Raw genomic sequence first — 24,197 nt, 5'->3', positions numbered from 1 at the left:
AAAAAAAAACCTCCACATTAGAACTATGCATGTAGGAAGCTTTCTGATACCATTTGCTGCAGAGTTAAATACAATGACTATGGAAGGTGTTTTTTTACAAAGGCTTTTCTACCACCTTGATAATAGAAAGAGAATTGATTACCTATCTGGACTTATTCAACTTAATTTCCCTCAAAAAAAAAAAAAAAAGAGAGAGAGAAAGAAAGATTCTCTGTTTGCTATGCCAACAAGGACAGAGCACAGAGAATTTCAAAGATAGACACCATTTAGGTTACAGGTTCTCACTGAAACTAATATACTCTCTGAATTTTGCAAGATGATATAACTCAAGTACGGAAGGCTTAGAGGAGAAACAAGATTCAGTAGGATGTGGAGAATGTCCTTGTCTCTACATCAGACTTCCTGACTTCACAGCAGAACACTAAATTACATTAAGATCCCCAAGTCACAGACTTCACTAGATAGTTCAAATAATTGTAGTGCTACATCTCTATATGTAGTTTTTGATAAGTTGTAAGACTAAGTAAAGAACCACTTCAGTCATATGCTAGTCAAAGAAATAAAGTTTGCATATTGCGTATTTTATCTAGCTCAATAATCAATAAAATAATCCCTAATTTTACTGGAATTGCAAATCCTAATCGGAATATTCTATTCTTCCCCTTCTCAAAAACCCACCACCACTCTATGACATATATTTACTTTAAATTAAATAGGATTACAGTTAATTTTGTCTTTTAATCTTTCCATTAGCCTTTAGAAAAATACAAAGGCAGAGTTGGGCTCGATAGCTATTTCCTGGGAAAAAAAATCCATTCATTAAATTTATCATATCAATAAACAAATAGTGAGTGAATACTACATGTGCTTCCATTTGTATCTACATATATTAAACATAACAGACTTTCTGGTATTATTCCTTTAATAATCACATTTTCAAATACTAGGGTAATTATGCTTACTACTCATCATTTACATTTATCAAAATGTCTATGCTTCAATCTCTGGTAGCATAGTGGCTAAGGCACTTGACTGCTAACCAGAAGGCTGGCGGTTCAAACCCACCAGCCACTCCTCGGAAGGAAGGTTGGGCAATCCTACTTCCGTAGTGATACTGCCTCGGAAACCCAAGGAGGGGTCGCTATGAATCAGGGCTGACTCGACGGCACATAACAACAACAACAACAACATGCTTCAATCTAAAAACAGCAGTTGCTTCATAGAGAAATTGTTAACACTTACTGAGAACAGTGCCTTGTCATTTATTCCATTCTAAAATAACATAATATTCTGACATATGAGGCTATTTTGGGCATACAAAATAGAACTCATCCTAGAAGCCACTTAATAAAATCCTTAGGGCAAATAAGTATATTTGAAGCCCAGATTACCTCAGAGATCATCATTCTCTGAATATGTTCTTTTGGCAATTGAGATCATCTCCTGTTAGTGATTCTTGGTTTTATGCTTCAGGGAATTTATGATAGGTTGTTTTGTTGTTGAGGGCTCTGCTTTCTATAATACTGTACCTGCTCTGGTCTAAATAAAGTCCCAGTTAGTGGATTACAAGGCTCTAGGACAAAAACCCTGCCCCCTCCCCCGGAGCACACTATTGCTATTTTTATGACACTATAATTTTCATAGTTTTTAAAAATGTAATCTGAAGGTGCAACCTGAGGCCCTAAAGTAACGAGGATAGTAAATGAATAAATAAAATATGCTCAATACCCATCTCTGATGCCTCTTCAAAAGGAAGAAAGGGAATATTGGTAATCTAACTTCAGACAGAAGAATCCAAACTTTATTAAAATAAAAATTATTGGCCAACTTAAATAAGTATGGATATCTGAATTGTATTAATCAAAGGGCAGTATCTGGACTCTCTCTCCAAAAACACCAAACTCACTGCCATGGAGTCCATTCTGACGCATAGCAACCTCTTTAGGTTTCCAAGGCTGTACAACTTTATGGAAGCAGGTTGCCCCATCTTTCTTCCATGGAGCAACTGGTGGGTTCCAACCACAGACCTTTGGTTAGCAGCCAAATCCCTTAATCATTATACCACCAGAACTCCTTGAGCCATCTCTATTCTGTGAAAATGATTCAAATTTTCATAAATGAGGAAGTTAGAGATTAAAAAATACTATACAACACTTTAAAACCTGGGCCTATAAAAAAGAATTTCAGACATTTCCCTCTTCTATGCATTTGTTAGGAGCTATGGGAGCTCTGGTAGCATAATGGCTAAAGCATTTGACTGCTAACCAGAAGGCTGGCGGTTCAAACCCACCAGCCACTCCTAGGAAGGAAGGTTGGGCAATCCTACTTCCGTAGTGATACTGCCTCGGAAATCCAAGGAGGGGTCGCTATGAGTCGGGGCCGACTCGACGGCACATAACAACAACAACAACAATGTTAGCATAGTGCCTAAGGCACTTGACTGCTAACCAGAAGGCTGGGGGTTCAAACCCACCAGCCACTCCTCGGAAGGAAGGTTGGGTAATCCTACTTCCGTAGTGATACTGCCTCGGAAATCCAAGGAGGGGTCGCTATGAGTCAGGTTTGACTCGATGGCACATAACAACAACGCATTTGTTAATATCTACTACTGATTATCAACATTTAATATTCATGTTGGATATTCATCTGGTAAACTTGATAGAAAAGTTATATCCTCTTTTTCCAGTATCACTCTATTCTTTATTAGCCAGTAAGTTAATTTATAATATTATAAAAATATTTTTATGGCTTAGCAGTTCATTTGCAATACTATAAATATACAAAATTTAAAGGTTAATACATGACTAACTCTCATCAATAAATTGTCCTATTAGAATATAGAGCTTGTGTTCCCACTTTCACTCTGAAGCAATATTTTCATGTATATAAATAAGACTTCAATAAAGACTTTTCTACATACACTTATATTCGTTAAAGCAGACTAATTGTTAAATGATATATTTTGCACTTTTAAATGATCATATCTTAATTTCTCTAAGGAAAGCCTCCAGTTTAAAGAAAATCATAAATTGATAAAGTGTTAAAACCAACACATATTTATGAAAGTAAGTGTTAATGTTGAGTATGTTGGCTCCTGTTGAAAATATTCATCTATATTTTGAGGATTTTAAATCAATGTAATGGATTTTTGTTGGTTGCTGTGAAGATTTTGTTCAAAAGCAGTTCTACTTGTCATTTCACAAATTCAGAAATGTCACAGACAAACAGTATAGTTTATATATATCAATATATATTTTGTCTGATACAGTAAACTTAAAAGAGCTCCTATTCCCCAAAACCAGCACTAAAAGACACTCCAATATATTTGGTAGATATCTGAGTATCATATCATTCTTTTAACTATCATTTTAAATCATATTTTATAAATTCAAAGAAAGTGTAAATTGTGATTTTCCCAAAGGCTTTACTCTCCATTATATTCCAATTTGATTTTTAAAATCCAATAGAAAGACTACCTACATATCATTGTTGATAATCTCACAGGCATAAAGATCAGGAGTCCAGATGCCTTTCTACAAACAAAGCCATTGGTTCAAGTTAGAACAGGAAATTGTGTTGTTTCCAAGGACACATAAAACTTTTTTTTTAAACAATAATTAGCAGAAGTATGCCTTCTGAATATCTTTAAATAGAAAATGTGATGGTCAGGTAAGGAACAATTGATCTAGTGAATTTACAGGTCCCCTAGTTCAGTCTTCTATACTATGCAAGAAACTTTTCTGTAGGAGTTAAGGCCGGGGGTTATAAATTGGTAGTCTGAGGACCATTTGCAGGCCACTGATAGTCTTTTTAGCCTGCACAGGATTGTGTGTGTGTGTCTCTGTGTGTGTTGATGTATTTAAAAAAAAAATCCAGATTTATACCCTTGAAAATTCACCAGAAGCTGAGTGTCTACTGTACCTTTAAATGATGCATGCTCTCTACTTTTCCACAGCTCCCACCACTTCCAATCAGCACACTTCACTTGTCTCTTCGCCTGCCCAGCTGCTTTAAGCATCTGAGCATTTGAGTCTATGGACACGGTCCCAGGGAGATGGCTATCTACTCTGTGGTTGAGTATTTCCACCAGAGGGGAGAAAGCTCATGACTTTGCAATTTGTACCCAACTGTAAACATGAGAGACATTTGTCTAGAATCATTTCCAGGCCCTAGAACTAATTCTGTCTTCTGAGGCAATGCAAATTAAGTCCATTCTCTCTTCCACAGGAATGCCTTCTAGATATCTAAAGACAAGTAACCTTCCTAGGTCTTCAATTTTAGTTTATCAGTCCCAGAGCCCCCAACTATACCTCACACTAACATGTTTTTAAGCCCACTCATTGTTCTTGATACATTCCTTTGCCTGGATTAATTATATTTATGATTTATTTATCATTTAACTATTATTTATATATCCAGTTATTATTTATTCCAGTTATAAAAGTACTTCACAAGTAATAATGTAATTATTTCCTTGATCAATATCAGTAGTTCTCAAAACTTTTGGTCTGAAGACACTTTTACATTCATAAAATTCACTGAGGATCTGGAAGAGCTTTTGTTTAAGAGAGTTATATCTATTGATATTTACTGTATTATATATTAAAACAAAAAAAATGTTTAAACACTTAATTAGCTTTAAAATACAAGTTACCACAGTAGCACATTTCTATGAAAAATAAGTATATCTTCCAAACAAAAATAGCAAGAAAAGTGGCATTGTTCTACATTTTTGCAAATCTTTTTAATGTCTCGCTTAATAGAAGGCAGCTGGAGTCTTATATCTGCACTTGCACTCAATCTATTGCAATATCACATGTCAGGTAGCCTCTGAAAACTCAGGTGAGAATGAGAACAAAATACGCAAATAATGTCTTAATATTATTATAAAAATAGTTTTGACCTTGTGGATCCCCAAGGGTTCCCAGACCATACTCTGACATCCACTTACTAATGTAGCTTAAGTTCCAGTTAGTTTTTCTAACATCCAGGTCATTCTTTTTGTTTATCTTGAGCTTGCAGTCAGCAGCTAAAATCATCAGTTCTTTCTCACAAAATTGCTATGAAGCCAACCCTCCTCCTTTTAATACAAATGCAGAGCACATACATGTATTTTCCCACAGATTTCATTTTGTTGGCTTCAGGTTACTCTTTGGTAGTAGATGCTGTTGGTGCCCTGCCCATATACTCCTGAAAACAGGACCACTCACCTCCACTCTGTTATCATTGTTTGCTCATCATCATAGCTGACTCCTTCTCCGCAGAATTACCCTCAGTAAAACTGGAGGCACCTAGCAGTCATTAAGCCAATGACTGACTGAAAGGCTAATGACTGACACACAATACAAAAGGCCAGCCCCAATGACACAAACCTAAAACTAAACCCATTGCACTGAGTCAATTCTTACTCAAAGCAACCCTATAACAAAGAGTAGAATTGCCAAGGCTATAATCTTTACAGGAAGCAGACTGCCACATTTTTCTGACATGGAGCAGCTGGTGGGTTTGAACTGCCAACCTTTCTGTTAGAAGTAGAGCACTTAACTGCTACACCATCAGGGCTCCTCCCAATGAGACAAACGAGACTAATTCTCAGCACTCCAGCGCTTCCCATGGCATCAGACTGAAGTTTGTCTCTAGTAACATCACATTCATCCTTAGCTTTTATCCCTTGCTCTATCCTGCTTTCCTCACTCCCTTTCTCCTAAAAATGCACCCTTAATAAATCATTCAAACAGAAATCCCCATTTCAGGCTCTGCTTCTAGTGAACCTGCTCTAAACCAGCTTTCATCCCAATAAGATTACTGCAATCTTGACTCTGTCATACATCATATCAACTAACCATTTTAGCTGTGCAGCATTTCAAATATGCTAAGCATTTTATTATAGAGTAGTGCAGTGATTCTTAAAAGTATGGTTCCTGGACCAGCAGCAGCAGCATCACCTGGGAACTTATTAGAAATGCAAATTCTCAGGTCCCACTTCAGACCTACTGAATCAAAAACTCTAGGGCAGAGGCCAAGCAATTTGTATTTTAACAAGCCCTCCAGATGATTCCAATGTCCACTAAAGTAGCAGATTCCAAAGACAGCATTCCCATGAAACTCTCCTGATGTCAAGCATTCTTTCTTCAAAAAAGAAAGACATCAGAAGAGTTCCATGGGAATGGTATCTATGGAATCTACTAGCTATATGTCTGGAACAAATCACTTAACTTCATTAACTTTATTCATAAATTAGGCATGTTTTTTTGTTATGTGCCATCGAGTCAGACCCGACTCATAGTAACCCCTCCTTGGGTTTCTGAGGTGGTATCACTATGGAAGTAGATTGCCCAATCTTCCTTCCAAGGAGTGGCTGGTAGGTTTGAACCGCCAGTCTTCTGGTTAGCAGTCAAGTGCCTTAGGTACTATGCTACCAGAGCTCCCAAATATTTATTTTCACAGGGTTTGTATGAATATTGAAAGAGATAATAAAACAACCATGACAATAAACTGGCACATAGTAAGTAATTAATAAATGGTCATTATAAATATTATTATTTTGTGAGAATTAAATATTAATACATGAATGTATTAATGTTGGCACAAATATTTGTTGAAAAATAATCAGCTAAAATCATTGATTAAAATATTAATTAGGACTAAGTAAACAGTGGAACCCCCATGGCATAAGAGTTAAGTGCTCAGCTGCTAACCAAAAGGTTGTCAACTCAAACCCACCCAGAGCCTCTGATGGAGAAAGTCCAGGAGATATGCTCCTATAAAGACTAAATCCTAGGAAACCCTATGAGGAAGTTCTATTCTGTCATATGGGGTCCCAATCAATCGAAAATTGACTTGATGGCATCTAACAACAACCAAATAGCAGTGCTCTCTAACTCTACAGAAACTCTTTTCTCAAGCGTGATATCACTCATTCCTATATCTACTTTATTTAGGTTATTCCACTACCTACAAATATAATTGACTATTAGGGGAGTTCTGCTGGCGTAGACCTAAGTAAGGCATTTGACTGCTAACCAGAAGGCTGGTGGTTCAAACCCACCATCCACTCCTCGGAAGGAAGATTAAGCAATCTACTTCCATTGAGATACCACCTTGGAAACCCAAGGAGGGGTTGCTATGCGTCAAATCAACTCGACAGCAATGAGTTTGGTTTATTATTATTATCATTATTATTATTAACTTAGAAGAAAATGTAGAAATGTCCTTTTAGCCCTTTAATCATTATATCTTTAAGATCTTGAGATAATGTATTTTACCTAACCTTTGTTTCAAAATGCTGAGAGCTATAGTTACCAAGAGTTTATCACTCTTTAGGACAGAACTAATTTATCTTTTGATACGTGATGACTGAGAAGGAAAAATAATGTTGATCTACACAATTGCTTAAAAGGTCATGAAGTTCGTTAAATATCACAAACTACCAATAATTTTTCACACTTGACAGATCCTATACATGGAAGCTCTGGTGATGCAGTGCCTAAGGCATTTTGACTACTAACCAGAAGGCTAGCAGTTCAAATCCACCAGCCACTCTTAGGAAGGAAGGTTGGACAATCTACTTCCGTAGTGATACTGCCTCGGAAACCCAAGGAGGGGTCTCTGTGAGTTGGATCTGACTTGATGGCAGTAAGTATCCTATAAATACACTTAGCTATATTTCATAATTTTTACAAATTAGGATTACATTCCTTGAGTTCATCTGTCTGTCATGAGTACAAGCAATCCTCTTCATGAAATCTGTTTAAACACTGTACTTTTAAAATGCCAGCAGTCTATTGCATTTCTGAGACAAACAGTATATAACTGTTCTCCATCTAATTACATTCCACCTACATGTGTATCTAATTTGTCATATTTTCTACTGATGTCATAAATAGGAATACTACTAATTAAGGCAAAATGTTTTTCTGAGATATTTAAAAATAAAAAGCTACAAATTCAAACCATCATACCTATAAACATACCACTAAATAAATAAAAATGATGTACAAATCTATGATGAAGGGGGAAAAAAACTTAAAGAGACTTTGCCTGCCCAATTATTGATCTAGGAAACTGAGATATTACATATGCAGTTGTAAAGAAATGCTTTACAATGCCTTAATTAGTGTTCTATTATTTTTAAAATAAGATCATTCTCTGTTGTCTCTGTATCCCCTGTCTGAGATAGAAGTGGTTGAAATAACTGCTATTTTTCAACTAGAAGGCTAATTCCAACTTCTAGAAGGCAGGAATAGAATATGATTAGATGAAGTGTTATAGAATCTCTATTTCCTTCTTGGTTCTCCATTCACACCCCAGCTTTTACTTGCATAATCATGCTGTTAGTTGCTACTGAGTCATCCCCAACTCACTGTGACCCTAAGAGTATCAGAACTAAACCCTGCATGATCCCATGCCATCCTCACGATCAGTTGTGAATTGGATTATTATGATCCATAAGGGTTTCACTGGCCAGTTTGGGGAAGTATATCAGCAGGCCTTTTCTCCTAGTGTGTCTTAGTTTGGAAGCTCTGCTAAAACCCATTCAGCATCAAAGCAACTTGCAAGTCTTCACTGATGGACAGGTGGTAGCTGCACAGGAGGTCCACTGGCCAGGAATTGAACCTGGGTCTCCAGCATGGAACCAATGCCTCACTGCATAATTACAGCATGTCCGTAAAAAAGATAATTGCGTGTGTTAAATTATTAATAATAATAGCATTATGTTTATTAAATCCAACTTAAAATAAGCAAGTAAGTAGGGTCAGTATTTTGGATGAGAAAACTGAGATTTACTTAAGGTTACACTGCTAGTAAGTATGTGGCTGAGATAATAAGATCACAAAACAGAACTTCTGAGGGCAAGTTTAACATTCTTCCAATTGTGCTATTGCTATAATCTAAATAAAAACTTCCCAGAAAATGGGCAGTCTAAATTTACTATGAGTCACCAAATAATGATTATAAATAAAACACTGGAAGTTAACTAGAAGACCAAGGGCTTATCCTCAGATTCCACTCCTATATGACTAGTCTATAAACATAAGCTACTAAAAATCCACTGCAAATTTCTCTTTTAAACATTGTTAATTTTTCTACATACACTGATTGCTGAAAACGATATTTTACCCAATGGGAAATAAACTATTTTAGAATTCAGTCATTTCTAGATAACTGACTTGATAATCCTGTTTATATCAAAATACAGAGGTATATGATCCTTCAAGTGTTCTAGAGAAACTAAATCTGAAGGTTTAATCAAATAACAGGTATTTATTGAGTTTCATTACTTCCATGGAGTTTACAGTCAAAAGGAGTTGTCTGGCTTTGAACAATAACTACAAGTCTAAGGAATACTGAAAAAGAGAAATAAAGGAAGGTACTTTTAAGGCAATTCCCTGAAAAGAATGAGAATAAAATATCCTGGCAAGGGGGGGTGGGGCGGGGAAGACAGCTAAGAAAATCTTACCTGATTAAAAAGGGGAAAATCATTTTTAGGCTATATATAAAACTCAGGTAAATATGTCCATATCTATATAATAATAATCTCTTAATAATACTGTTGGTGCTATGTAGGTGACAAAAAAGCTTGGCAATACACTGAGATGGGATACTAGACTGTCTTTCCCTGAACTTTAAATCTTCCTCTGTTATTTGTAAAGGGACAGAATGAGATGAGCATTAGAGCCATGATATTAAAGAAAGCTTACAAGAATGGATAGGGAGTCCAAATGAAATCACTGAACCAAGCAAAACTGATCCCAAGGATTTCAAGGAGGTGAGAAAAAAGAGTTAAGGGTTTCCCTCTTTGGAGAGATAAACAAAAAAGAAAGAATAATGATTTAAAATCATAATAGCCAAAAGATAGTTCAAAGTTGTTAACTATCCTTGGATACTATTGTTTATGCTACATAACCTGCTTTTGTCACTTAACATGAACATTTAACTCATATAATTAAATAGTTACCTGAAAGTCAATAGTTAATGACTGCATCCATCATGGATATGTGCCCTTATTTAATCAATCCACTACTGTTGTACATTTTAGTTGCTTTCATTTTTATATAACAAATAATGGAGAAATGAATATACTTGCAGATAAATATTTATGCAAATTTCTAGTTATTTTATGAGTATTTGTCATATACTTGGATATAAAAGTATTGCATTAAAAAATTAGATGTATTGATGGATAGACAGAGGCATAGATAAATAATAAAACAAGCACAGCAAAATGTTAATAGTAGAATCCAGGTGGTAAGTATTTGGATGTTTACTGTAAAATTCTTTCAACTTTTCCATATGTTTTAAAATTTTCATATTAAAATGTTAGAAAAATGTATACTTCATGAGAATAAGTTGCTTGAATTAGAATGGATTGTTCAGAGTAAATACACATCTTAAAACTTTGTGAAATTAAAACTCATACTCTCAGTACCACTTCTTAGTAATTTAAATCTTTGCCAAATTGTAAGACAAAAACTGGTATTTCATCTTTTAAATTATCATTTCTATGTGCATTTTTAAATTAATAATGTTATAAACTGAAAAGCTCCCTAAGATTCTTGGTTTCAGATTTGATATTGGTTATTGGAACCATGAAACAGAAATCGAGATTCAAGCATCCATCCAGGGGCAATTACTTATTAGCAAGCATAGTACTCTCACAAATAACTTGCAAGCCAAATTATATTGGAAAGTGTTACTTCCAGGTCAGCATCACACACAGGCAGAGAGGATTAATGCTTAGTTGCCAAATGAGTCTTGAGGAAGAGCTTTTCCTTCACCAAAAAGTCTCTTCTCCCATTTTACCAAGATGCTCAGAATTCTAACAATTAGTGATTTCTTTCTTTGTGTTGAATCAATTAGGTACCACAAATTCTGTTTACAAATTGGAGTATCTTCCTTCAGGAGTCCCTGGGTGGTACAAAAAATTAAATGCTTAGCTGCTAACCAAAAAGCTGGCAGTTCAAATCTAACTAGGGGCACCTGAGAAGAAAGGCCTGGTGGTATGCTTCTGAAGGTCACAGCCATGAAAGCCCTATGGAGCCCAGTTCTACTCTGCAAGACATGGATCACCATGAGTCAGAATCAACTTCATCAACTTGATGGCAACTGTTTTTTGTTGTTGTTGTTTCAGCTTACTTACTTCAGTATAGGCATCACCTAATTGTTGTGCATCCATAGATAAAATGCAATGGAACCGTTAAAAATAACTATGGACTTCTACATTTACTGATACAGAAAGATGTCGATAATATATTGTTGATTGAGAAAAATTAGTATGCAAATGTGTGTATGATAGAAATGTATGAAAGGATATTTACCAAAATACTAAGAGCAGTTACCTCTAGTTGAAGTAAGTATGGAAGACTTTATCATTTTTTATACATTTGTCTATGATTTGGACAATCTACTTCATTAGTGATACCACCTTGGCAACCCAACTAGGGGTCGCTATGGGTCAGATTCGACTCTACGGCAGTGAGTTTCCAAACCAAACCAAATTCATTTCGATGGAGTCGGATCTGACTCATAGTGACCCCTCCTTGGGTTTCCTAGGTGGTATAACTACAGAAGTAGATTGCCCAACCTTCCTTCCCAGGACTGGCTGGTGGGTTTGAACCGCCAGCCTTCTGGTTAGCAGTCAAATGCCTTAAGCACTATGTGGCAGTGAGTTTGAGTTTATAATTTTATAATAGAAAAACAATAAGACACTTTGATAATAAGAAAACTGAAGATATTCCAGGATAGGAAAATCACTAACCCACTGTTGTTGCTGTTGTAATATGCCATCAAGTTGATTTCGACTCATAGCGACCCCTCCTTGGGTTTCCAAAGATGTGTCACTGTGGAAGTAGATTGCCCAACCTTCCTTCTGAGTAGTGGCTGGTGGGTTTGAACTGCCAGCCTTCTGGTTAGCAGTCAAATGCCTTAGGCACTATGCCACCAGAGCTCCTACTAAGCTATTAGCACCTTAATAAAATTCCATTTAGCAAGATTTCCAAGGCAAGGTTAAAACCTCCTAAAGAATAAGACCCAGATGCAGCCTATTAAAACAGATAGAGAAAATGGCTAAAGGCAGAACAGGCAGAGGTCTCCAGTCATGCATTAATCAGCCTATGGATAAATATTGTTTTGAGAGGATTCTCATAGAGAAAAAACAATGGTCAATGGAAGACATCTGTGGTTTTCTGATCCAAGAAATACCAAAAGGGAGACAACTCACTACAATCTGCATAGACTCAATGGATTTTAACTTTACCACAATTCCTTCTTTCAACATTATAGAATACATAACCTTACAAATGATATGCACATCTCTCTCTATAGTAGGTCTGGATGAAACAGAGGCTTTTTTAAATAAATAAATTTTTAACAAATTTAATTTTAAAAATTTATACCTTACAAAGACTAAAAGGAGAAAATGACATGTTAAACTACTCACCTCAGTGGAAAGGCATGTCTGTGCATCAGCAGATGTTCCTAGATGTGACCCCGCAGTTCCGTTTTTAATTTGAAAATATGTTTTACACATGTAGCCATCAGAACCATCCTGTGTTGCATCACCAACAAAACATAAGAAAACATAGATGAAGAATTCATCATTTTAAGAAATATAACTTCTCATGAATTCCAAATCAAGCAGTGAAAAACTAAGTGTATTAAATGAGATAACAAAAAACACTTAGTACAGTACCTGCTGCACATAGTAGGCATTCAACAAGTAAAAGTTTTATTCCCCTTTTTCATTTATTAATGTTTCCCCTTTTTCTAGTAAGTGTTAATTAATACCTTCGCCACTTTTGAGTAATCCATAGCATCTAGGTAATATGACAAAGCTTTACCTTTGCTGTTGTTTAAAAATATCTTGCCACACAATCAATATTAATTTTGATACTTGTTTTATGCAATGAAAAGTATATTATGGGCATCTTCCAATATCAGTAAATGTAGAATTCCATAGTTACTTTTAATGGCTCCATTGGATTTCATCTATGGATGTACCAGAATTATGTGAAGCTCACAATGAAGTAAGACAGACAAAACCCAAAGCACAGAAGGGGTGATGAGTGAACCCTAGTGGCACAATGGTTAAGCACTCAGCTGCTAACTCAGAAGTTGTCAGTTTAAACCCATCTAGCAGCTCCACAGAAGACAGACCTGGCAATCTGTTCCTGTAAAGATTACAGCCAAGAAAAGCCTATGAGGAAGTTCTACTCTGTCACATAGGGTTGCTATGAGTCGAAAATCTGACTCAACAGTACCTAACAACTATATATATATAAGAGATATACACACCACATGGAAACATTTCACAGGGACTTGCAATAGATTTTGAAGCTGGAAGAAACCTTCCATTTCAATTTCTCATTCAAGGCAAGATCTCCATTAAAACGTCCCAGGGAGATAATTATGCAGTATCTGCCTGAGCACTTCCAGGAACCAGAACTTTACTCCCTTACACAAAAGCTGCTTCCATTTTGGTACGCTGTATTTGAGAAAGTTTTGTCTTATATCACACTGAAAAGTTTCCCTTTAACCTTAACTCACTGGCTCTAGTTCTGCCCCGTGTACTCTAATACCTTTCCCATAGACCTGTTCTTCAAACAAAAAAAAAATTATCATTTTTAAATATCCTTTCAAAATCTAATTTCTAAGACTTTCACCAATTATATTTCTCTCCTGTTTCTTGTACTTAATTTTAAGTACATTAATGGATGATGTTCATTTCATTGTAGTCTATTCGTTGTTTCTTTTTTAAGGCAAAGCTTATTTGAAATCAATAAATTCATGTAAGAATATAACACCTCTTCACACACACATATTCACATGGCACTTAATGAATGTTAATTCTCCACCAAATTATCACAACAATCATCATATTTTAACAGACTTAAAATGATAATAATATTGTTATTAATTTGATGTAGTAAGAAATACAGAATAGTATTCCAATAAAAAATACATGGGAGCTCTGGTGATGTAGTGCTTAAAACATCTGACTGCTAACCAGAAGGCTAGTGGTTGAAACCCACCAGCCACTCCTCGGAAGGATGATTGGGCAATCTACTTCCATAGAGATACTGCCTCCGAAACCCAAGGAGGGGATGCTATGAGTTGGGACCAACTGGATGACAATATATACTGAATTCATTTAAACTGTTACATTAAAATTCAAAAATTCAAATTGTAATTATAAAAAACAAAAGAAAAATGTTTCAGTGTTTGTGAGAGTTTTAATATTGAATATTTTAAATTTCTGTCATGCCACCACCTGTGTTAAAGCATTTGATTTTGATGTTGTTGTTAGGTGCCATCAAGTTGGCTCCAACTCATAGTGACCCAATGTACAATGGAGCAAAACACTGCCAGGTCTTGCACCATCCTCACAGTATTTGTTATGCTTGAGCCCACTGTTGCAGCCACTGTGTCATTCTATCTCATAGAAGGTGTTTCCCTTCTTCACTGACCCTCTATTTTACCAATCATGATATCCTTCTCTAGGGAATGGTCCATTCTGACATGACCAAAGTAGGTGAGAAGTCTGGTCATTCTCGCTTCCAAGGAGCATTTCGGATGCACTTCCTTCAGGGCAATTTGTTCATTCTTCTGGCAGACCATGGTATTTTCAGTTCCCTTCACCAACAGCACAATTCAAAGGCATCAATTTTTATTCAGTCTTCCTTATTCATTGACCAGCTTTCCCATGCATTGTTGTTGTTGTTATGTGCCATCAAGTCGGACCCAACTCATAGCGACCCCTCCTTGGGTTGCTGAAGCAGTATCACTATGGAAGTAGATTGCCCAACTTTCCTTCCTTCCAAGGAGTGGCTGGTGGGTTTGAACCGCCAGCCTTCTGGTTAGCAGTCAAGTGCCTTAGGCACTATGCCACTAGAGCTCCTTTTCACATGCATATGAGGCAATTAAAAATATTCTGGCTTGGTTCAGGCGCACCTTAGTCTTCAAGGTAATATCTTCGCTTCTTAACACCTTAAAGAGGTGTTTTGCAGCAGATTTTCCCAGTGCAATACGCTGTTTGATTTCCTGACTGCTGCTTCCATGGGTGTTGTCTGTGGATCCAAGTAAAATGAAATCTTTGGCAACTTTAATCTGTTCTCCATTTATCATGATGTTGCTCTTTGGTCCAGTTGTGTGGATTTTTTATTTCTTTTTGTTGAGGTGAAATCTATACTAAAGACTGTCATCTTTGATCTTCATCAGTACGTGTTTTAAGTAATCTTGACTTTCAGAAAGAAAGGATGAGACATCTGCATATCACATGTTGTTAAATGATTCTTCCTCCAATCCTGATGCCACATTATTCATATAGTCCAGCTTCTTGTATTATTTGCTCAGCATACAGATTGAATAAGTATGGTGAAAGGATACAACCCAGACTTACACCGTTCCTGGGTTAAAACTATGCAGTATCCCCACATTTTGTTTGAATGACAGCCTCCTGGTCTACGTACAGGTTCTGCATGAGCACAATTAAGTGTTCTGGAATCGCCATTTGCAGTAGCTTGGTTTGTGTGTCAACTTGGCTGGGCCTGGTTGAGTGGCTGGGCAGCTGGTGGTAGTTAATCCCCATGAGGAGACTGGCAATCAACTCCATGGTGGGATCTATCACAAGCAGCTGGGTAGCTGCCTTTGGGTATGTGGTCTGCTTCCTGTATATAAGGAGAAGCCTTTGGGAATCTAGCCTATGGCATGCTTGGACCTTGCATGTAGCTGTGTCATTGCTCAGCAGCCTGCTATGCTCTGCCAGCCTTGGGACTTACCATGGACTTAAGTCAATGGCCTGCCATGCGGTGATATCGGGACTGTGCCTTTTTAACCTTGGGATTTCTCAGTCTCAGCAGCCAGCAGCTGTCTGAATGAAGAAATGCCTCTAGCCCCAGTGGGCCAGGAGTAGGAGGCAGAGCTGGACCCCAAGGTTGAGGGTCTTTCACCCAGCCCCTAGAGCCTGGCACTTTGAACTTGGACTTAAAGCCTTCAAATTGTAAGAATAAACTCCTGTTTGTTGAGTCCATCCCATTTGTGGTATATTTCTTGTCAGAGCGGCACTAAGTAACCAGAACACCATTTTTCAAAATCTTACCCATAATTTGTTATGATTCACATAGTGGAACACATTTGCATAGTCAACAGACCACAGGTAGATATCTTTCTGGTATTCTTTGCTTTCAGCTAAGATCCATCTGCCATTAGTAATGATATATCCCTCGTTCCATGTCCTCTTCTGAATCCAGTGTGAATTTCTGGAAGTTCCCTGTCAATATAATGCAGCAACCATATTTGAAGATTTTACTTGTGTGTGAATTATTGATATTGTTCGGTAATTTCCATATTCTGTTGGGTCACCTGTCTTTGGAATGAACACAAATACAGATCTTTTTCAGTTGCCTGGCGAGGTAGCTGTCTTCCAAATTGATTGGCATAAATGAGTAACTGCCTCCAGTGCTGCATCCATTTGCTGAAACATCTCAATGGGTATTCCATCAATTCCTGGAGCCTCATTTTTCACCAGTTCCGTCACTGCAGTTTGGACTTCTTCTTCCAATACCTTTGGATTTTGATCATCTGCTACCTCCTGAAATGACTGAATGTTGACCAATTCTTTTTGGAACCATGCCTCTGTACTCCTTCCATCTTCTTTTGATACTTCCTGCATCATTCAATATTTTGCTTATGTTGTTGTTGTTAGGTGCCGTTGAGTCATTTCGGACTCATAGCGATCCCATGCACAGCAGAATGAAACACTGCCCGATCCCGAACCAGCTCCATGATCCCTGCTATACTTGAGCCCATCATCACAGCCACCGTGTCAATCCATCTTGTTGAAGGCCTCCCCCTCTTTCATCGACCCTCCACCCTACCAAGCATGACATCATTCTCCAGGGAATGGTCCCTTCTTACAACATGACCAAAATAGGTGAGATGAAGTCTGGCCATTCTCGCTTCCAAGGAGTATTTCGGGTGTACTTCCTCCAGGACAGATCTGTTAGTTTTTTTAGTTGTCCATGGTACTTTCAGCATTCTTTGCCAGCACCACAACTCAAAAGCATCAACTCTTCTTCAGTCTTCCTTATTCATTGTCCAGCTCTCACATGCATACGGGGTGATTGGAAATATCAGGGCTTCTGTCAGGCGCACCTTAGTCCTCAAGGAGACATCCTTGCTCCTCAGCACTTGAAACAGTTCCTTCGCAGTTGACCTTCCCAATGCTACACGTCATCTAATGTCCTGACTGCTGCTTCCATTGGCATCGATTGTAGAACCAAGCAACATGAATTCTTTGACAACCTCAATCTTCTCTCCATTGATTGTGATGCTGCTCATTGGTCCAGTTGTGAGGATTTTTGTTTTCTTTATATTGAGATGTAATCCATACTGCAGACTGTATTCTTCAACCTTCGTCAGTAAGTGCAAGTCATCCTCACTTTCAGCAAGCAAAATTGTATCGTCTGCGTATCTCAGGTTGTTAATGATTCTTCCTCCAATCCTGATGCCACGTTTTTCTTCATACAGTCCAGCTTCTCGGATTATGTGCTCAGCAAATAGATTGAATAAGTATGGGGAAAGGATACAACCCTGACACACTCCCTTCTTGATTTTAAACCATGTAGTGTCCCCTTGTTCTGTTTGAACAACAGCTTCCTGGTCAAGGTGCAGGTTCCTCATGAGTACAATCAAGTGTTCGGGAATTCCCATTCCTCTCAATGTTATCCATGATTTGTCATGATCCACACAATCAATTGCCTTTGCATAGTCAATAAAACACAAGTAAACATCTTTCTGGTATTCTTTGCCTTGAGCCAAGATCCATCTGGCAGCAGCTATGATATCCCTTGTTCCACATCCTCTTCTGAATCCAGCTTGCACCTCTGATTTTGCTTATAGAATCCTTCAATATTGCAACTCAAGACTTCATTTTTTCTTTAGTTCCTTCAGCTTGAGAAATGCCCAGTGTATTTTTTCCCTTTTGGTATTCTAACTCTGGTTCTTTAGAAAACCAAAAGTGAAGAACACACTCAACATTTCTAAAGCTGAAATTAATTTGATTTTAGGTAATTATATCATCTAAGATATTTCACACCAACACACAGACATACTGCCATTGAGTTGATTCTGACTCATGCAGACCCTCCAAGACAGAGAGGAAATGCCCCATAGGGTTTCTAAGATTGTAAATCTTTTCAGAAGCAGATGCCTCTTCTCTCTCCCATGAGAGTCTTGTGGATTCAAACTGCAACCTTTGGGTTAGCAGCTGAATGTTTTAATCACTGTGCCATCAGGGTACTCTCCCTGTAATCAGGGCTAACATCTCACATGAGGGCCACACTCGTTGTATGTGCTTATCATCAGTTCTGAATGGTTAATACCAACATGATACCAGTTGGTAAACATTTTTAATATAATATCATTAACACTGATAAAGTAAGCTATTAAATATCCAACTCTGTTATTTTTGAAAAATTAGTTCATTAAGGTTATATATCTTGTGGATGGTATTATTGTTTTAAATTCCAGCTCTACATCATTCAATCACAAAGTATACTCCTTGATGGCTTTCTATCACTGAAATCTTTGTATTTAAACAAAGAAAATGAGCATTAATATTGACTTAAATTAAGAAAGATATATGTAGTGAATATTGGTTGTTTTTCACCAAGCACCCATTCCCCCATTTTTGGAACAACTGCCAATTTTCCTCTAAGGAATCATCTCCATTCCCACTGTCACTGTTAACACGGCCTCCCCAGCCCTAGGAAAGGACATGGGACTTTGATTTGATCAATTAGAACATTACTCTTCCTGGCCTCAATGATCTGACCTATCAGGGCATTACTCCTCCTGGCCTCAATAATTCAGGAGGACAGATGATCCAACCAGAGCCAATGAGATGCCATTCAGGACTATGGGTTGGTAGGGGTGGGGGAGGGGGTCTTTTTTTCATTGGAGTTGAACCAGAGAAACAAAACCTTGGTGTTGGCAGTCACCACGTATCTAAATGGAGCCTAAAAATGAAGGCAATCAGAACAAAGCAAGGTCATGAGATGCAGCAGAGAAACTAGTCCCAATAACACTGTTTATACCAACCATACCTGAAACTAGGTATGTCCACAAATTTTTCGATTATCTGACCCTAAAAAAAATCCCTCTTTGCTTCACTATTATGGATTGAATTGTATCCCTCAATAAGATATATTGACATTCTACCATGTACTTGTGAATGTGACCTTGTTTGGGTCTTTCTTTGAAGATATTTTATCTGAAGATATTATCAGTTAAGTCATATCTGAGTAGCATGAGCCCTAATCCTGTATAACTGATGTCTTATAAAATAGAGGGACAGACATGGAGACACACACAAGGGCAAGAGAGAATGTGAAGATCTATCTACAAGCCAAGAAACACCTGGGACTACCAGAAATTTTAAGAGACAGGAAGGATCTGTCCCTAGAGCCTAGCATAGCCCTGTGGAAGCTATGCTGAATTCATACTTCTACCCTCCAGAACTGTGAGAAAATAAATTTCTGTTCTTTAAAGGCATCCACTTTGTAATATTTTGTTGTAGCAGTCCTAGGGAAGACATTCATCCAATCTGGGTTGAGTTTTCTGTCACGTGCAAACTAAAAGCTATTGTTAGGTGCCATTGAGTTGGCTCCATCTCATAGCAACCCTATGGACAACAGAATGAAACACCGCCCAGTCCTTCACCATCCTCACAATTGTTGCTATGCTTGAGCCCATCATTGAAGCCACTTTGTCAGTCCATCTTGTTGTAGGGCTTCCGCTTTTCCACTGAGGCTAAATTTTACCAAGTATGATAGCCTTCTCCAGGGATTTGTCTTCTCACAGCATTACCAAAGTATGTGAAATGAAGTATGGCCACTTTTGCCTCCAAGGAGTATTCTAGCTGTACTTCTTCCAAGATAGATTTGTTTGTTCTTCTGGCCATCCATGGTATTATGGATAGTCTTCATCAACACCACAATTCAAATGCATCAATGTAACTTTATTCATGTATTCACTGTCCAACTTTCACATGCATATGAAGCTATTGAAAAGACCAAGTCTTAGGTCAGGCACACCTTAATCTTCAAAGAGACATCCTTGCTCTTTAATACTTAAAAGAGGTCTTTTGCAATTTGTCCAATGCAATTCATTGTCTGATTTCTTGACTGCTTCTTTTGTGGGTGTTGATTATAGATCCAAGTAAAATGAAGCCCTTGACAACTTCAATCTTTTCTCCATTTATCATGATGTTGCTTATTAGTCCAGTTGTGAGGATCTTTGTTTTCTTTATGTTGCGGTATAATCCATACTGTAGCTTTTGATCTTCATTAGTAAGTGCTTCAAGTCATCTTGACTCAGAAACAAGGTTGTAGCATCTATATGTCACAGGTTGATAATGAATCTTCCTCCAGTCCCACCACATTCTTCTTGGTTTAGTCCAGCTTCTCAAATTATGTACCCAGCATACAGATTGAATAAATACGGTGAAAGGATTCAACTCTGATGCACACCTTTCTTGATTTCAAACCATGTAGTGTCCATTTGTTCTCTTCAAGTGACTGCCTTTTCATCTATATACAGGTTCTTTATGTACACAACTAAGTATTCTGAAATTCCCAATCTTCTCAATGTTATGCATAGTTTGTTATAACCCACACAGCTGAATGTCTTTGCATAGTCAATAAAACACAGGTAAACATCTTTTTGGTATTCTTTGCTTCCAGCCAAGATCCATCTGACATCAGCAATGATATCCCTCACTCCACGCATGCTTTTGAATCTGGCTTGAAATTCTGGAAGTTGCTTATCAACAGATTGCTGCAATTAACAGTAGCTTGCTAAAAAATGATATGCACTGTATTCAGTAGTTTAAAAATAGGAGGTTTTCTACTGCATTGTATTATTATTCTTATTATAGTAGATAATCAATAGTTGATTACATGAAAGATTTATCAATAAAACTATAATGCTATGTTTTTATATGAAAAAGGACCGGCAATTCACAACTTGAAAATGATCTAGCAATAAAGGGAAAAAATAAAAATAAAAAAACTCTTAAGATATTTAAAGAATACTTAGAGCTAAATTGTGTGTAATATATTAAAAGAGGTTAACCATTCTTTTTCAGTTTTCTACACCTGAGCTCAGGACACAAAATCTTTTCTTAAGAGAACACACAATTTAGTAAAACTCTAGTTACAATGCAAAATATATCTCCTTTCATATGTAAAGAGGGCAAGTCAAAATTCCCATGCACCTAAAGTTTAAAATTGAAAGAAATTTTTTGGTCACTTTTCTAATGAGTTAACACACAAAAGTATATCATTTTCAATATTACTTACAATTTAAGAAATTTTTATTTCTGTTTTAAGTAATTTATGACACATTTATTATACAGATTTATTATACAGTTACAGATAGAAATAAAAAAGAGTTTTGGAAGTTCCAGTAAGAGTGTAGAATAGGCAGACAAACTACACAGACCCTCTTCAACAAAGAAATGGGAACCAATTAACACAGATACAGAAGATAATCATGGAGCCCCAAGCCTTGAAAGGAAGGATCCAGAAGTGGACTAAACTCCAACTAGTAGAAGAACCTGCATGACAACACCGAAAAAGGAGACATACAGAGCTGCAGTCTGTCAGTGATCCTGAAAGCACAGACAGCTTGGATATTGCAAAATGGTGCGAGGACCTAAGAATTAACCTAAAAATCAGCCCTGCTAGCCAGGGGCTGCACAGAGGACTGCACTGGTGACTCATGAATAAAAGGGGAAGCAGCAAAGAGGGAGATGGGTTGAGCTATGGACTTTTGCCTATCCAGAGGGCACAGCCATTTTGAATGTTTACAAGTTGTTCAACCATTTTGGATAGTTAAAGTGACAACACTCTCTCAGATTCCAGGGACCTAAGAATAGGCTTTACTTGCTGGGAACCACAACAACATTCTGGACGTGAATGACTAGAAAGGTATAATATTCCCCTTGTTACTCTTATACTCCACAACCTCTTGCTGAACAGAGGTGGAGCTATCCCTCACTCCCACCCACCTTGTGGGCCAGCAGGACATCAGGAATTCCAACCCAGTCTGAGTTCATGACAGAACCTGGGTGCTCTGTCCCACCCCACCCAGATTATTTTTTTCCCATTTCTCTTTTTTTTTGTTTGTTTTTATCTGTTTTAAAATTATTACTACTATTATTATTCTTTTTTTTCATCCTTTTTATTATTATTCCTATCCCAGGTTCTAGTTTTCAGCTTTTTCTCTCTTTACTGTTCCCATTTTTTTCTTTCTTGCGGTTAACCCCAAACCTTGTTTTTCTTTTTGCATTTTCCCCATTATTTTCTTCATTATTCTCCTACTCTACTTCTTTTCTCTTACCACTCCCCACAAGATATTGCCAGGTTTTTGTTTGTTTGTTTGTTGTTTGTTTCTTTCTTTCTTTCTTTTCTTTTTACTTTTTGGGTGATTGTTCCTGTGTGCTTATGAAGTGTGTTTTTTGTTGGCTTGCATTTACTTTTTTGATGGTTTTTCAACAGTTGTTTTTCTCTAACTGAGTGGGAGACAGCAACCGTGCCCATATGATGCAACCACACCTGCACCTCCTGTAGGTCCACTTACTGAGTGAGAGCCACCACTTCCTTCTCTATCAACTGACCAACAATAAACAACCACCAAGAACACCCTGACTCACACTTAACTGCTCTTCACAAAAGTTAACAGAGATCTAAAGAAAACAATGTCACAATGTCTCAGACACAAAAGACCATGACAGTTCTCACAAAGAAGGAAGATAAAGAAGTAGAAAAAGGGGAGCAGGATAAAGATCCAGAACACATCCCTGAGGAAGAAGTAGCAGTGGAACTTCCTGATATGGAATTCAAGAGAATTATACTTAGGGACCTTCAAATGTTTGAGAGACAGATCAAAGAAAACACTGACACCGTACTCCAATAAAATCAAGGAAAACATAGACTAAACCATAGAACAATTTCAGAAGAAAATACAAGAACAAAATGACAAAAAATGAATGGAAAATTAGAAATTGTACAAAATCTACAGACAGAAATCCAGAAGATTAATACTAAATTTGAAGAAAGAGATAACACATTAGGAGGGAAAAGGAGTAGAATCAAATCAATGGAAGACAGAATTAATGAGATTGAAGACAAGTACCTGAATACTTCTTTGGAAAGGGATCAATCAGGAAAAAGATCAAAACAAAATTAAGAAAGTCTAAGTTCATGTGGGATACCATCAAAAGTAATAATATATATGTAATTGGAATTCCAGAATAGGAAGAGAAAAAGCAAACCACTGAGAATATTATCCAAGATTTGTTGGAAGAGAACTTCCATAAAATGATAAAAGATGAGAATATATCCACTCAGGAAATCCAACAAACCACAAGAAGAATAGACTCCAAAAGATATCACCAAGAAACAGCATCATCACACTCACCAAAACCAAACAAAGAAAGAATCCTAAAAGCAGCATGGGAAAAATGAAAAGTTACATACAAAGGACAACCAATAAGACTAAGCTCTGATTTCTCAGCAAAAATCATGCAAGCGAGAAGGCAATGGGATGGTATATATAAAACCCTGAAAGATAAAAATTTCCAACCAAGAATTATATACCCGTCAAAACTGTCCCTCAAATATGATGGTGAAATTAGGAGATTTCCAGATAAGCAGAAATTAAGGGAATTTGTTAAAAACAAACCAACTTTACAAGAGATACTAAAGGAAGTCCTTTGAACAGAGAACCAATAGCAGCAACCAACCAACCATTAATACACAAGATGACATAACCCAGAAATCAACACAGCTATGGAAGTATCCAAAGTAAAATAAGCTTACAAGGTTGTAAACAGGGAACCAGAGATATCAATTGGCAAATGAGGACAACTACAAGCCAAAAAGAGGGAAAAATACTATAGTTACAAAACTTCTAAATGGTGAGGAAGTCAAGAGACTTGCAAGATAGAACAGACTGTTCTAATCTCGGGGAGAAAATTATAAATCACAGAGCAACCTCAAAGAAAAATGATAAACCTTCATATCACAATAAAAAAGAGGACAAGCAAATACTAAAATAATAGCTACAAAGGAAATGATAACATGATTTATGAACATAATGAGCTCAGCACAGAAAATTATATGGAACAAAGAAAC

General features: G+C 37.1%; 1 protein-coding gene across 1 annotated transcript in view; it reads right to left on the bottom strand.

The window, feature by feature from the left end:
- The window catches only part of ATG10 (autophagy related 10), a 605,094-nt gene that overhangs the window by 431,769 nt on the left and 149,128 nt on the right, over positions 1–24,197 (bottom strand). Inside the window, exon 2 of the mRNA XM_007943474.1 lies at positions 12,440–12,547. Within this exon, the coding sequence (XP_007941665.1) occupies positions 12,440–12,547 (108 nt within the window). The remainder of the gene's footprint in view (positions 1–12,439; positions 12,548–24,197) is intronic.

Source organism: Orycteropus afer, unplaced genomic scaffold (genome assembly GCF_000298275.1).
Source record: "Orycteropus afer afer isolate SDZICR_OR568_19922 unplaced genomic scaffold, OryAfe1.0 scaffold00107, whole genome shotgun sequence".
Lineage (NCBI taxonomy): Eukaryota > Metazoa > Chordata > Mammalia > Tubulidentata > Orycteropodidae > Orycteropus > Orycteropus afer.
This window is presented reverse-complemented; position numbering and strand designations above follow the sequence as displayed.